At 46.3% G+C, this 13262-nt stretch overlaps 1 protein-coding gene across 1 annotated transcript in view; it reads right to left on the reverse strand.

The window, feature by feature from the left end:
• The window catches only part of PRICKLE2 (prickle planar cell polarity protein 2), a 343358-nt gene that overhangs the window by 329883 nt on the left and 213 nt on the right, over positions 1–13262 (reverse strand). The window contains 2 exon segments of the mRNA XM_079934990.1: positions 12471–12556; positions 13197–13261. Coding sequence (XP_079791116.1) covers positions 12471–12556; positions 13197–13261 — 151 coding nt within the window.

Consider the following 13262-nt stretch of genomic DNA (forward strand, 5'->3'; position numbering starts at 1 on the left):
GCTTACGGACTGCTGCACTGGACAGTCACTGAAATCGTGTTTATCTGGTGTGATAAAGTGATGTGACTATATAAGTCCTGGAGGGCTGGGCTATGGTGTTGACTGACGGTTCTCAAACTGTGTTCCCTGGACCAGCAGCAGAAACAACAGCAGCACCTAATTTATTAGATGTAAATTATAAGCACCAACCGGGATCTAATGAATGGGAAACTCTGAGGGGGGAGGGGAGCAGCCCTCCAGGTGATTCTGATGAATACGGAAGTGTGAAAACTATGGTTTAGCATCAATAAGAATCCTCTGGAGCCAGGCCCATAATATGGTGTTTAAGAGCCCAAACAGCAGTCAGGGTGGTAAGATTTAACCCCGGTTTGAGTGCTAACTAGCTGCGTGACCTTGGGAAAGTAACTCACTTGCAGGCTCTCAGTTTCCTCATGAAACCAACGTGGACGATGGTGTTTCTCTCATAACAGGTTTCAAGAATTAAATAAGACTACAAGAAACACGCTTAGAATATAATGTCCCTAGCACATTGTAAATGTTCAATTCATGATAGCTAACATGATGAGAAAAAAATCATAATTTGCTTTCATTTTTATTTCACATAATTTATTCTGAAAAGCCTAAATCCATTCATGCTGGATTTAAGACATCAGGGAATGAGGAAGTACAATTAATGTTATAGTTTTTCTGACTGTGTTTACCGAGAAGTGGCACGGCACAAGGGGGGTAAGGATGGGGGAAGGACAGAGTGAGTCAGCTCCGGCAGGATTTTGTGGGACCTATTTCTAGGATGATGAAGAATTTCCTTTTCTAAGGAAGCCCACTTTTTTCCCCTTTGAGAGCGAATCGGTTATACAGCCTAGAGATTAATTAAAAGGCCCTAGGGCGAGCAGCTCTTCCCACAAATAACTGTCCACACACTACCACTTCATTTCCTATACATCTCCCTGGCAAGGCCCAACAAAAGCTCAAAGAAGATGGATGGACTTCATAGGGTGACCCAGGGGTCAACTGATTCAGACAGCTGAATTCATCAATATGGGCAGCAAATTCCACCTCAGAGTTCCCTCTGCTAAGAGCAGCTTGTACAATCCTGTCCTGTTGCAAACATTTAACTGGCCCAGAAAAGACAAGTAAGTTGTATTTCCCACAAAGGTGCCCCAGAGTCAAGGCCCAGCTCTCCCACACCACTGTGGTGTTTAGAACACCACAGTTTAGAAAGTTAGAACACCACGTTTAGAAAGTCCAAATTGGACACACTGCTTACAAATATGAAACTGTGTATATATATTTACATATACGTGTGTGTATATATATATATATATATATATATATATATATATATGCTTTACTTCCAGAATTATTATAATGGGTTGAATAGTGGTCCCTTCAAACATCCTCCTGGAATCTCTAAATGTGATCTCATTTAGAAAAGAGTCTTTGTAGCCATAATTAAGTTGATGAAATCATTCTAGATTAGGGTAGGCCCAAATCCAATGACAAGCCCTTCGAAGAGAAGGGGACAGAAACCCAGAGGAAGAACACTATGTGGTGACAGACGCAGAGAACGGAGTGACACGTCTGGAAGCCACGAAGGCCAAGCACTGCCAAGAGTCCCCAGAAGCTAAGGCAGGCAAGGGATGGATTCTCCCTCAGAGCCAGAAGAGGGAACGAACCCTGCCGACACGTTGATTTTAGACTTTCAGCCCTCAGAACTGTAAGAGGATCCATTTTGTTGTCTGAACCCACACAGTTTGTAGTAATTTGTTTCAGCAGCTCTAGAAAACTAGTACAACTACATAAAACTCTACCATAAAGAAACTAGACTAGAAGGAAATCACACCCTAAAGCTAAGAGGTCTATACACCTTCCTCTTCATGTGATGGAGTTAATGCTCTTTTTTTAAAAAAATAAATCATTTGACATTGCTGAATTTTCCAAATTGTCTACACTGCACACTTATGCAACAATTGGATCAAAATGAATGTAAAATAATAAATAAAAATGCCTTAAACTCTGTTATCACCAGGATTTTGAAGTTTAAAAAAAATTATCCAAAATCCCTTGCAGGTGGACACATCTATTAAATGCTTTTGTCTCCCAGAGCAAAGGAAAACATACGTATGTGTCCTTCCCTGTGGCTCCAAATATTCCAGACCCAAGATGATGGAGACTCTCCCAGATATCTCTGGTCTCCAAATCTGGGACTTTTTAAAGATGAAAGAAGCCTGTCGTTATGATTTCCAAACAACTCACTAAGTCGCTGGAGAAGCTCCAAAGGCCCAGTCCTCAAGGATGCAAATGACAGGAGCCCTCCTGGGGGCCTGATTGCGGAACAAAAGACTTTGAGAAATCATATTATTAGAGTCATTTCATAGTGTCGTTGAAGAAATTAAACACCTGCATTCTTTTAAAAAGTCCCCCGGAGGCCTAATTCCTCAGCACGCAAACTTGGAGGACCCGCTCTGGGTGTTACATGTACACATCATGAGTCAGTTTTCAAGAATTGTGAAAGCAGTTTCTGTACCACCAAGTCGTTTACCAAACATAAAATCAAATAATGTTCTCATTAAATGCCTTCCGACAGTCAAATGTGCTTGGGTCTATTTTGCAACATGGTGTCAGAATTGTTAAAGCAATGGGGAGCAGAAGTTCAAAAACAGGTCCAAAGACTGGATAATGACCATTTTCTTTATTTTTAGCTTGTTTGGACCTCAAATTGGCTGCTGATGCACTGTTAACTCCCTCCCCTTGACTGATCCCTTTGGTGGATGTTTCCTCTAGGAAACATGCAAATGGCATTTCTGAAGAATGCCCCCCACCTGCCTGCTTTCACAAACTCCCCAGAGGCCCCAATTTAACACCAAAGCTATAAACAAACTGAATGGAGCCTCCTTTAATGTATGCAGATCTGATCAGAAAATTGCAAGTAGCCTTTTACTGGAAATCGCATTACATTTAATTCAATTTCTCACCTTTCAGATACCCCAATAAGCTCAACACCACACCCTCTAATTTTATAGGAGTTTCACCTTTAAGACCCCAGCCTCAAGTAAGCCAACTTGCCTAGGGTTCTTCAGATACCTGACAACAGTTAGCTCTCATCCCTAGGCCAGTGAGAATATAAGATTCTGTTTTTGCCAAGGTACTGTTTTCTATTTAGACCAGGAGGGTCAAAATGACAAAGCTTAAGAGTCTCTCTTGGTTAAAGAATTTGTGATCTCAAGCCCTGAAGACCTGGTTTTGAATCCTGACTCCACTACTTATTATTTGCATGACCTACGGCATGTTACCTAACTTCCCTGGGCTTCAGTTTCTTCAGATTTAGAAAGGAGAAGATAAAGTACATGCCTCAGAAAACTGTTCTGAGGATGACAAGAGGTGATGCATGAAAGAAGCCAAGCACACAGCAGGTCCTCAGTCATATCAGCTCCATCCCAAGAGTATCTCCAGGACAGGGAGGATTTAGCTGCTTGGATGTTTTGCTTATTAGCACAGCTGTTCCCACCAAGTGGCACCTTTATTCCAATCTGCCGTTCTTATCATCCTTCCAATAGTACTTATTCCCTCACTCACTTCTTCAAATCAGCAGTCACAACATCAGACGACTATAGCGGGAAGCCAGGAATGTAAATGGGTGAGGCAGGTCAGGTAAACAATAGGGAATGGTGGGGATTGTGGAAAAAGCTGAACACGTGTGTTCTATCTAAAACAACGGAAGGAATACAAATTGCCCGAAATTTTCATAATTTTTTCATTATTCCAGAGAAAACCTTAAATCTGAATTTTTACCCAAAATATCACAGGTTGGCAACTAATCAAAATTTTAAATCCTGTACAATGTCAACAAAATGTAGGTACAGTCCAGATCTTATCTCAGGAGCTTCCAGGGTATCATCTTGGGTTCAAATATTGTATAAATATCCTTGTTTCTCATGGCTTAGAAAAGGAAGCTTCTGCTTAAGGACTGGTGACTGTGTAAATGGAAGTGTTCAGCATGGCACACTAGGCACCACAAAAATTCATACTTATTAAGCAGGCTTGGGTAAAACGAATTAAGTATTGCCTTGATGATGTGTGATTTTCACCTTGGACATGAATTTTCATGGGTGCCAGGCACAAAAAAGCCCCTTTTCATATACTGACCCCAAGGGCAGCGTCTAACTGTCGTCTTCTTGTTATAGGCTGCAAATTGTTTTTACAAACATCATATGCATATTTCACTTAAGCAAAGACACTGTGAGCGTATAAGGTCCAATTCTTCTAAACTCCATTTCATCTAAAGTGTACATGTCCCCCGGTGTGTCTGTGATGAGCCATATGAATCTGCTATTCCACCAGGAAGTCTCATTCCTTTAGACCCTAAATCCTCACATGAGGGGGGACTCGACTCTATCTCTTCTGAATTAAGGCCCTAAGACAAGAATCATCACCCCTATTTTTAGCAAGTGAAGGGCTGTGCCTCATGGTGGGGAAGTGACTTGTTCTGTCACATAACCTACAATTGTCAGGGCCGTGAACCCAGGTGTTCTTGCTTCTTATCTAATTCTGTTTCCATTAACCCTTCTTCCAACCACAAACGTATATGGAGCCCACGTTACGCATCATGCCCAATGAGGCACAAGGCACACACTATCCCATTTAACTCTCACAATAACCACGTAAGATAACCTCATGGTAATAAGTAGTACTATTCCCACACTGCAGATGAGAAAACCAAGAAAGGCTCAGAAAGGTAAAGTCACTTTCCTAAGGATACTCAGCCTGTAAGAGGCAGAACCAAGACTACTGTTCCAGCAAAGTATCTTCAAAGCCTGTCCCTTTAACCACACAGCTAGAATGCTCCCCCAGCAGCCCTTACAAGCTTCATAGAAATTTTTATGACACTGCCTAGAAATACACATTTCTTCCCGGAGTTCAACCCCCATGGCTCTCTCATATACAATGCAGGTAGAATCCTTTTGATCTCAAAATGCTCAATGACCTAGGAATCATTCCCTTTAGGGAATGCTCCCTCAGTTCACAGGAAATTCCCTCTGGGATACTCATTAATCGCAGAGTTAAAGGATAATCTTCCAGCTTTTTGAGACCACAAAATAACAAACTCATTAGATTCCCCTCATTCTACCAACCTTAAACAATAGAAGCATAAGGATGAATGACAACCTTTCAACAGAATGTGGATATCACTTTGGGAATTGAAGACAAATAAAATGTGTTTTGAAAAAAAAAGATGACTGACATCAGTGCTCTGTGTTTTCTCACTATTCATCAGGCACAAATTGTCACTCAGGGTGATTAAACAAGGATTAATTGCCAGGTTGCTCCACAAGCTGAGATGTTTCAAAGTTTCAGCCCAAAGAAAACACACAAATACACTCCAATTTTTTAAGGAATGGGGGTGGAAGTTGGCAACATCTCTTCGGAGGACAATTTGACAAGAGCTCCACAACAGCATGTCGCAGCATAAGAAAAGCGATTGTCATATGGTGTATAATGAGGAACAAGGGAAAACAGCCAAAGCAGCCATGAACCAAAAATATTTAATTCAATGATAACCCACATACTGGATTCTAAAAGCTAATAAATATATTAGATCTTTATGTCCTTTATACACGGACATATAAAGATGTCCAAAACATATTTCTTTTTTTTTTTCTTTTTGCTGTACGCGGGCCTCTCACTGTTGTGGCCTCTCCCGTTGCGGAGCACAGGCTCCGGACGCGCAGGCTCAGTGGCCATGGCTCACGGGCCCAGCCGCTCCGCGGCATGTGGGATCTTCCCGGACCGGGGCACGAACCCGTGTCCCCTGCATCGGCAGGCGGACTCTCAACCACTGCGCCACCAGGGAAGCCCTAAAACGTATTTCTAAGTAAGAAAAAAGTAAGCTATAAAAGACCATATGTGGAATGTGTATTTTCTATAAAATCTTGTTAATAAATAATCATTTGAATGAATCTAAAGAAATAAATCCCAAGCCATAAACAACATATATTTCTAGCTGTGGAGGTGAGTAAACTGTTTCTGTACAGGGCCAGCTAGTAAATGCTTTCAGTTCTGTGGACCATGAGGGCTGTCTCAACTACTCAATTCTGCGACTGTAAAAGCAGCCGTAGATGATGCTAAATGAATAGGCATGGCTGTGTTCCATTCAAACTTTATTTATGGACTTAAAATTGAAATTTCGTGTAATTTTTTTTTTTTTTTTAATTTTTGGCTGTGTTGGGTCTTCATTGCTGTGCGTGGGCTTTCTCTAGTTGCCGGAGCAGGGGCTACTCTTCATTGCGGTGCGCAGGCTTCTCCTTGTGGTGGCTTCTCTTGTTGCGGAGCACGGGTTCTAGGAGCACGAGCTTCGGCAGTTGCGGCACGCAGGCTCAGTAGTTGTGGCTCACGGGCTCTAGAGCACAGGCTCAGTAGTTGTGGCTCACAGGCTCCAGAGTGCAGGCTGGGTAGTTGTGGCGCACGGGCTTAGCTGCTCCGCGGCATGTGGGATCTTCCCGGACCAGGGTTTGAACCCGTGTCCCCTGCATTGGCAGGCGGATTCTTAACCACTGCGCCACCAGGGAAACCTGTGATTTTTAAATCTTTTATAATAGTCATGTCTTATTTCAAAATCAGAGATAATACAGATACTTTGGGATGAACATACATATTTCCTCAAAAGAAAAACCTCTATTTAGGTGCTTCCGCTTCTACCGGGCATATTATCAAATGCTAATGACATAAGGAAGGTGAGCCAACCAGCATTTCTTAGCTCCTAAGCATCTTTCCCTACCTAGAGGATTCCAAGAATTTCTTAGGCGCAAGCGCGTGGACACACACACGCACACGCACCCCACCTCCTTTTTTTCCCCTTTTCTTGGCACACCAGTTGACTGAGACAGAGTGGTTTTTCCTGCCCAAGCAAAAAAAATCAGTGGGAACCCATTTCTCAGCCAAATTACAACCACTAAAGGAAACCAGGCCAGCATCTCCCCAAGTTACCACCTCAGTCATCAATCAACACAATTACCAGGGCAACTAAGGAAAGATGCTTTTCAAGGCGCAGTCCTGGCTGATCCAGTGAGCGCTGCTTGGGGAACAGCCGCTCAGAGGCCAAGCATCCTGCCTGGAAAGGCGGCCGTTGTCCCCAGACTAACCACTCTGCATAATTAAAATGACTTCACAAGGCTACCATTGCTCTGGGCTTTCCGTATCAGCCGCTCATCAAAGTGCAACTCCGGGAGGCTTGTTCTGAAAGCCAGCCTTTTAATGCAAGAGTCAAATCTACATTTATCAGCAAAGCTGAAACGTTAAAGGGATTACAAGGAGCTTAGAATCCACCGGCGGTTCATTGATCCGGTCTTGCCAGCCTCATCTCCACATGCCCTTCAGAAATGGCTTTAGTCTGTTCCCTGGTTCTTTGGTTGCCTTTGATTTTAGCACCATTCTCAACCAGGTTGGAGGGGATGTTTCCTTTAGCTCTGAACCTCCCAAAAGGTTCTCAGATTCCTTTCTTCTAAAACTAAGAGAAGCTACTTGCATATTCCCTTACTAGTGGCATAGACCCGGAGTCGGCAAACATTTTCTGTAAATGGACAGAGTAAATGTTTTTGGCTTTGTAAACTGTACATTTCTCTGTTTCAAGTACCCAACTCTACTGCCGTAGGTCAAAACCAGCCACGGACAATATGGAAATAAGTGGGAGTGACTCTGTTCAGATAACGATTTATGGGCACTAAAATTTGAATTTCATAGACTTTGCATATGTCATGAAATAATATTCTTTTGATTTTTTTCCCAACCATTAAAAAAATGTTAAAACCATGCATGGCTTATGAATCATACAAAACAGGTGAAGGGTCTGATTCGGCCGGCAGGACCAAATAGGAGTTTGCCAACTCCTATTATAAGTATGTGCCAGGACCAGACGCATCAGCATCACCTGGGAGCTTGTTAAAAAATGCAGCATCTTAGTCCTCTGCCCTCAAGCCTGTTGAATCAGAATCTGCATTTGAACAAGATCCCCTGGTGATTCATATGCCAGCCAAGTTTGAGAATTTCTGGTCCAGAACACAGAATTTTCAAGTCTGACAGGGTTGGAAGTCAGACAGCCCCACTGACTAAGGGCCTGCAGAACCTTAGGCAAGTTATTTAACCTGAGACTCACTTTCCTTAACTATCAGAAGGGGTGTAAATAATTGCACCCAACTCCAAGGACTGTTGCAAGTGAAAGATTGGAAGCATGTGAGACACTCCCCTGGCAGTGTCAACGCTTTAACAATGGCAGCTAATATGACAGAAGGTATTATTTTTTTAATATGATTTTTGGAGAGGTGAGAATACTCATTTAGGGTTCACAATTTCCAGTCACTTCCAGGACCTGACAGGTCACCTAAGTGTTTAAAGAGGTCCCCGAATGCGACTAGAATGTTGGTGGCTAGGGTGAGTCAAGGTCACACCCATCTAAAGGGAGACCTCTTGTGTGCTGCCCCATAGGAAAGTCGGCCCCATGTTACCACATCTTTGGATTCTTCAAGAGAAGTTGGAAGCCTGGATTTTCATATTAGAAAAAGCCCCTCATTTAATGCACTGTGCAGACCAAACAAAACCCATCCACAGGCTGGATGTGAGCCCAGTGCCTCTAGTCTGTGACCTCTGCCTTAGAATAGAGAAGTCACAAGAGGCAGGGAGTCACAGGGAAACCAGCCTGGGTTTTAGAGCCAAATCCTAGCTTCATTCTCAGTAGCCAGGAGACCTTGGGCCACTGTTTGAACAACTGTGAGCCTCAGTTTCTCATCAGGAAAGTCACCACATCTGCCTCGTCGGTTCTGGTGAGGATGCAACAGAATTGTACGTATCTATAAAAATGCGGGGAGACAGCTCTGGACAAAGTACACACACAGCCTTGTCAGTGCTGATGCTGCTTTCGTATCATTATTATCATCTTTAGTCCTCAGTGCCTAGGCATTCACAGGGCAAATCGTCCCTGTAAAAACGGCTATTTCCCCCTCCCTGCTCAAAGTGGGTACACACAAGCAAGTCCAATTAATCCCCACTCAGAAAGCCGTCTCGTAAGCAGAGTACACTAAGTGCCTAGTTATTAATGATTTTCTTCTGGCCACAGTCCACAAAGATGCCTTAATCGTCCTGTTAATGAGAATTCCCTCAGCAGCCTGGCCACTGCGGGATTTGTCCTGGGCTGCCTCGAGGGGCAGCTTTTTGGGGCCAGGTCACCTGTAGGGAGCAGTGCCCATCTTTGCTCCCCAGCTGCCCTACATCAGGTGGAGGAGAGTGCTTTGGCTGGCGATTATGAGCCCTCTCCAACACATGGAACTCCTGCGGGGTTTGTTTTTTTGTGTGTGTTTTGTTGTTGTTGTTTGTTTTTTTAGAAATCCTAAAACTCCCCACATTTGCCACCTAAAGGTGCGGGTGACAATATAAATGGGGGAGGAGAATGAGTCCTCAGGAAAATCTCCATAAAAGATAACAGCCCTCCACAGAACCGTAGGCATCTCTGCTCACACACAGAAGCCCCAGAGGGCGGAGAGCCAGCTGGCTGAAGCGGCGCCAGGTGTTGTAACTCAGCCTTCCTCAATCTTTGCCCTGCACATGAATCAGCTGGGGATCTTGTTAAGGCCTAAAGTCAGATTCAGCAAGTCCAGGGCAGGGCCTGAGACTTCACATTTCTAACCGGCTCCCGTGAGACGGTGATGCTGCCGGTTCCTGCCTCAGGTTTGAATCAACAGGACCCTCCTCCCTTGCTTCATCTAAGTCTCTGTGCAAATGTCACCTCCTCAGAGAGTCCTCTCTGGACCACCTTATCTAAATTGTAATTATTTGTTGAATGAGGGCAGGAATCCTGTCTATTTTGTTCTTTGCCGTATCCCCGGCACAGCGGAGCACCTGGCACCAGCAGGCCCTCAAATATTTGTTCAGTGGAGAGATCCCAGCGTGACGGCTGAGGAAAATGCAACTCAGGGAGCCTGAGTCTTTTGCCCAAGGTCACACAGCTTGGCAAAACCAGAGCAAAACCACAGCCCTGCTCTCTCTGGACTTCAAAGCCCCAGCTCTCTCCAGCACACCAGAAAGGGAAGCGAAGTTTGTTTACCACCCGCTTCCTCCCAAGAACTTCAGTACCTTCAGTGCTGCAGGCAGGAACGCGAGGCCATTCTGCTTTTAGGAGCTGCCTGCTGTGTGGACAATGGTTGGGAGGGGGAGCATGTAGAAGCAGAGGGACGAGCTGACACCCATGAGCCGTAATATCTAGGGTGCCTTGGTACTTGGGGGCAAAGGCCTTTGGTCTCCTTGCAACAGACGGAAGGCAGCCTTTCAGCCTGTGTCAGGCTAGCCTTTCCTCCTATCCGGATACAACTGTCTCTCCCAGGGGCTCAGACTGCCCCTCCCCCCCCCCCAGTCAGAGGAGTAGAAACGGAGCACACTGTGGATTTCAAACTGCCAAAAAGAATACTGTGCCCTAACCCAGAAATGGCTGTCCCCCTTCTCTCAAAGGTCACCCAAAACATGCCCATGAGGGAAAAGGAGGGGGCAAAAAGCAAGGATCTGCTTCCTTTCCAGCAATGGGTGGAAACACCATAAAAACCGCATTCATGGAGGCTTTTCTGCTGCTAGTGAAGAAACTGCTTCTGCACGAAAACCCATCTCAGCCTCATGAAAGGCTCTTTCCGAAAGAAAGGCTCCATAATGGGCTGGAAATCAAATGCTCGTTTTCCCCTCACAAAACCAGCTGGGTTAAAAAGGCTTAAGGGGCTCTAAGAAGCTGTGGTCATGACAGTCTAAAGTGACCGGGGACGCCCAGCAGCCTCAAGCGAGCTAGTTATGATTCCTCCAGGGCAACAGCCGAGAGGAAGCTAAAAATAATTGACAAAAGTAGCTAATGTTTATTGTGTGCCTGGCATGGCGCGAACAATGTGTTTTCAATATCTCATTTCATCCCTACAATAAACCTGTGAGGTTAAGTACCATAATTATTCCCACTTAACGGAAGAGGGAAACTGAGAACTAGGGAGAGTGGCTGGAGGTCAGAGGTCATAGAGACCAAAAGGAGGGGCACCTGGGTACCCACGCACACTGTACCACTGCCCCACAGGCCTCTGGTCAGAAGTTGACCCAAAGGCTCCAGAGTAGGGGAGGAGCCGGAAATCACTCTCCTGTTCATCACTCTGCCTTTCCCACCCCCATTAGAGCACAAGATGGTTCAAACAGGAAGCAATCAGCACCGTCACACAGGATCGGGTTGAAAAAAATGACGCTTCTGCACCTATTCCCATGTAGCGCCACTTTCACACTGGGGACACACCAGGGGCCAGTCCAGAGCACACCTATTTGGGCTACAACATTGGCAGGACTGATGGATGCCTACGTCTGCGCATTATATATTTATAAGATCGCCCGGCCTGGCCTCTGCCACAGAAGTTATTAAATGCTAGGGAGCCATAAGGGCTGCACTCAGTGTCCTGAAACAAAGGCAAAGAGGCTGCCAGACCCATCAGAGGCAGGAACAAAAGCATCTAATTTCTGAAGGAGCTGGTTGGGAGTTTCCTTAGAACTGGGTGCCCAGCACACATGACCAATTGGGAGGAAGGAGAGAAGCACACACAGAGGGGGGAAAAAAACCAAACCACACCACACCAAATCAAGGCAGGCCTTTCTCCCCAGTATCCAGAAACAGCATTCTTCAAAGGGACATGGGGGGTGGGGGGCAGGAAGATGCATTAAGCAAAGAGAGAACGGGTTCCAATGTTGCAGAATTTTCTCCTGCAACGGCTCTGGCCTTTTCATGAAGTTGCCAAGAAGGCTCCATCTTTTCTCTTTATATAGCCAAACAGAGGGCCTGTAAGCCTGCACCCTAACTTTTCCCAGCCGGAGCCCCAGCAGCCAGATGTACTGGGAGGGCACCCAGATCCCTTGTCCCCCAAACATAATCATTCCAATCCAGGCTGGGGCTGCCTGGAAGTCAACATTCACGGCACATTAATAAGAAACATCTGGCCACCGAAGAGGGTTGACACAGCACAGGCAGGCAGTGGTGGATTTGTGGTTGGGACCCAGAGTTACAGAGGCTGAATTAAAAACACAATTGGAAAACACCAGCTAGTCCCAGGAATCCTACACATGCTGTACTGCGGCACTTGGAAAAACTGTCGTGCCTTGAATCGCTTGGGACAGAGTGACTTAGATACACAGAGGGTGGGTGCAAAAGACCCAAAACTCTCACATCAGGGAAATGCAGCCTGAGCCCGGCTCTCCTGCATTCTCAGTGTCTGGTCACCACTTCCACCTTCAATATTTGTAGCAGATGTAGTCCCACTATTAAAAGAACAGCCTTTGCATTCTTTCCATGTGACTTACGCGTGAATTTAAAAGGCAAAAAATGTGCCTGTGTTCCTATATACACATATATGACATATATGTATAGATTTCCCCCCTGCAGTGGTGTGTCTTTAGGAATCCCATGTAAGGGGTCCTACCTCCATTTATGCAAGGCGAACCCTGGGCACTGGTCACCACAGGCGTTACATGGCTGGCCTCTCTCAATCCGCCCCAGTCCGGTCAACTTCAAAACAAAAAGACAACACAAGCATGTTTCCGCCGCCGGGGCTCCCTCCAGAGCCCCACTGTGCCCCAGGCGGGACGGCCTGCCTCTCCCACCCCACCTCTTCTGATTTGACTCCGAAGCTCCTCTCCGAGGTAGGGGGTTTGGGGTGGGGCGCTGCCGGTGCCCCTGGGGTGGTCTCTCCCCTGGGGAAGTCTAGGCGGGCTGTCTCTGGCGTGGGCACCAAGCCACCAAGAAATGGCCCTGGCTGGGGCTTTGTCTCCCCCAGACACCTTGGTCACGGGTTTCTAAGAAACAAAAGCAAGACCTTTCTGCTTCCCAGAGTCCCTAAGAAGCGACCATAGCGCGCTCGCCTTAGACCAGGCTAGGGCTCCCGGGAAGGGGGCAGCACGGGACACCCCAAAAAACAGCCCCGAAGTCAAGTCCGCGGCTAGAGCTCCAAGAAGCTGGAGCTTGGGTGCTGGGAATGCGACCTGCCTTAAGGGAAGGGGCGAAGGAGGGGTGCGGGGGGCGGTGACATTCAGGGTCACGGTTCCCGGTGTGGCTCTCCCCGGGACTCGGGATCCGGACTTAACCCCGTCTGCCCCTACGAGCTGTCCCGCGCGCCCGGGCCACACCCCCGCCCGCGGGGCCGGCTTACCTGGGGCCACAGGTGCGCGGCCGCCGGGCGGAAGGAGTCTGGGCTGGGGCGCTCGCGGAGGGCCGG

The sequence above is a fragment of the Stenella coeruleoalba genome (assembly GCF_951394435.1).
Source record: "Stenella coeruleoalba genome assembly, chromosome: 10".
Lineage (NCBI taxonomy): Eukaryota > Metazoa > Chordata > Mammalia > Artiodactyla > Delphinidae > Stenella > Stenella coeruleoalba.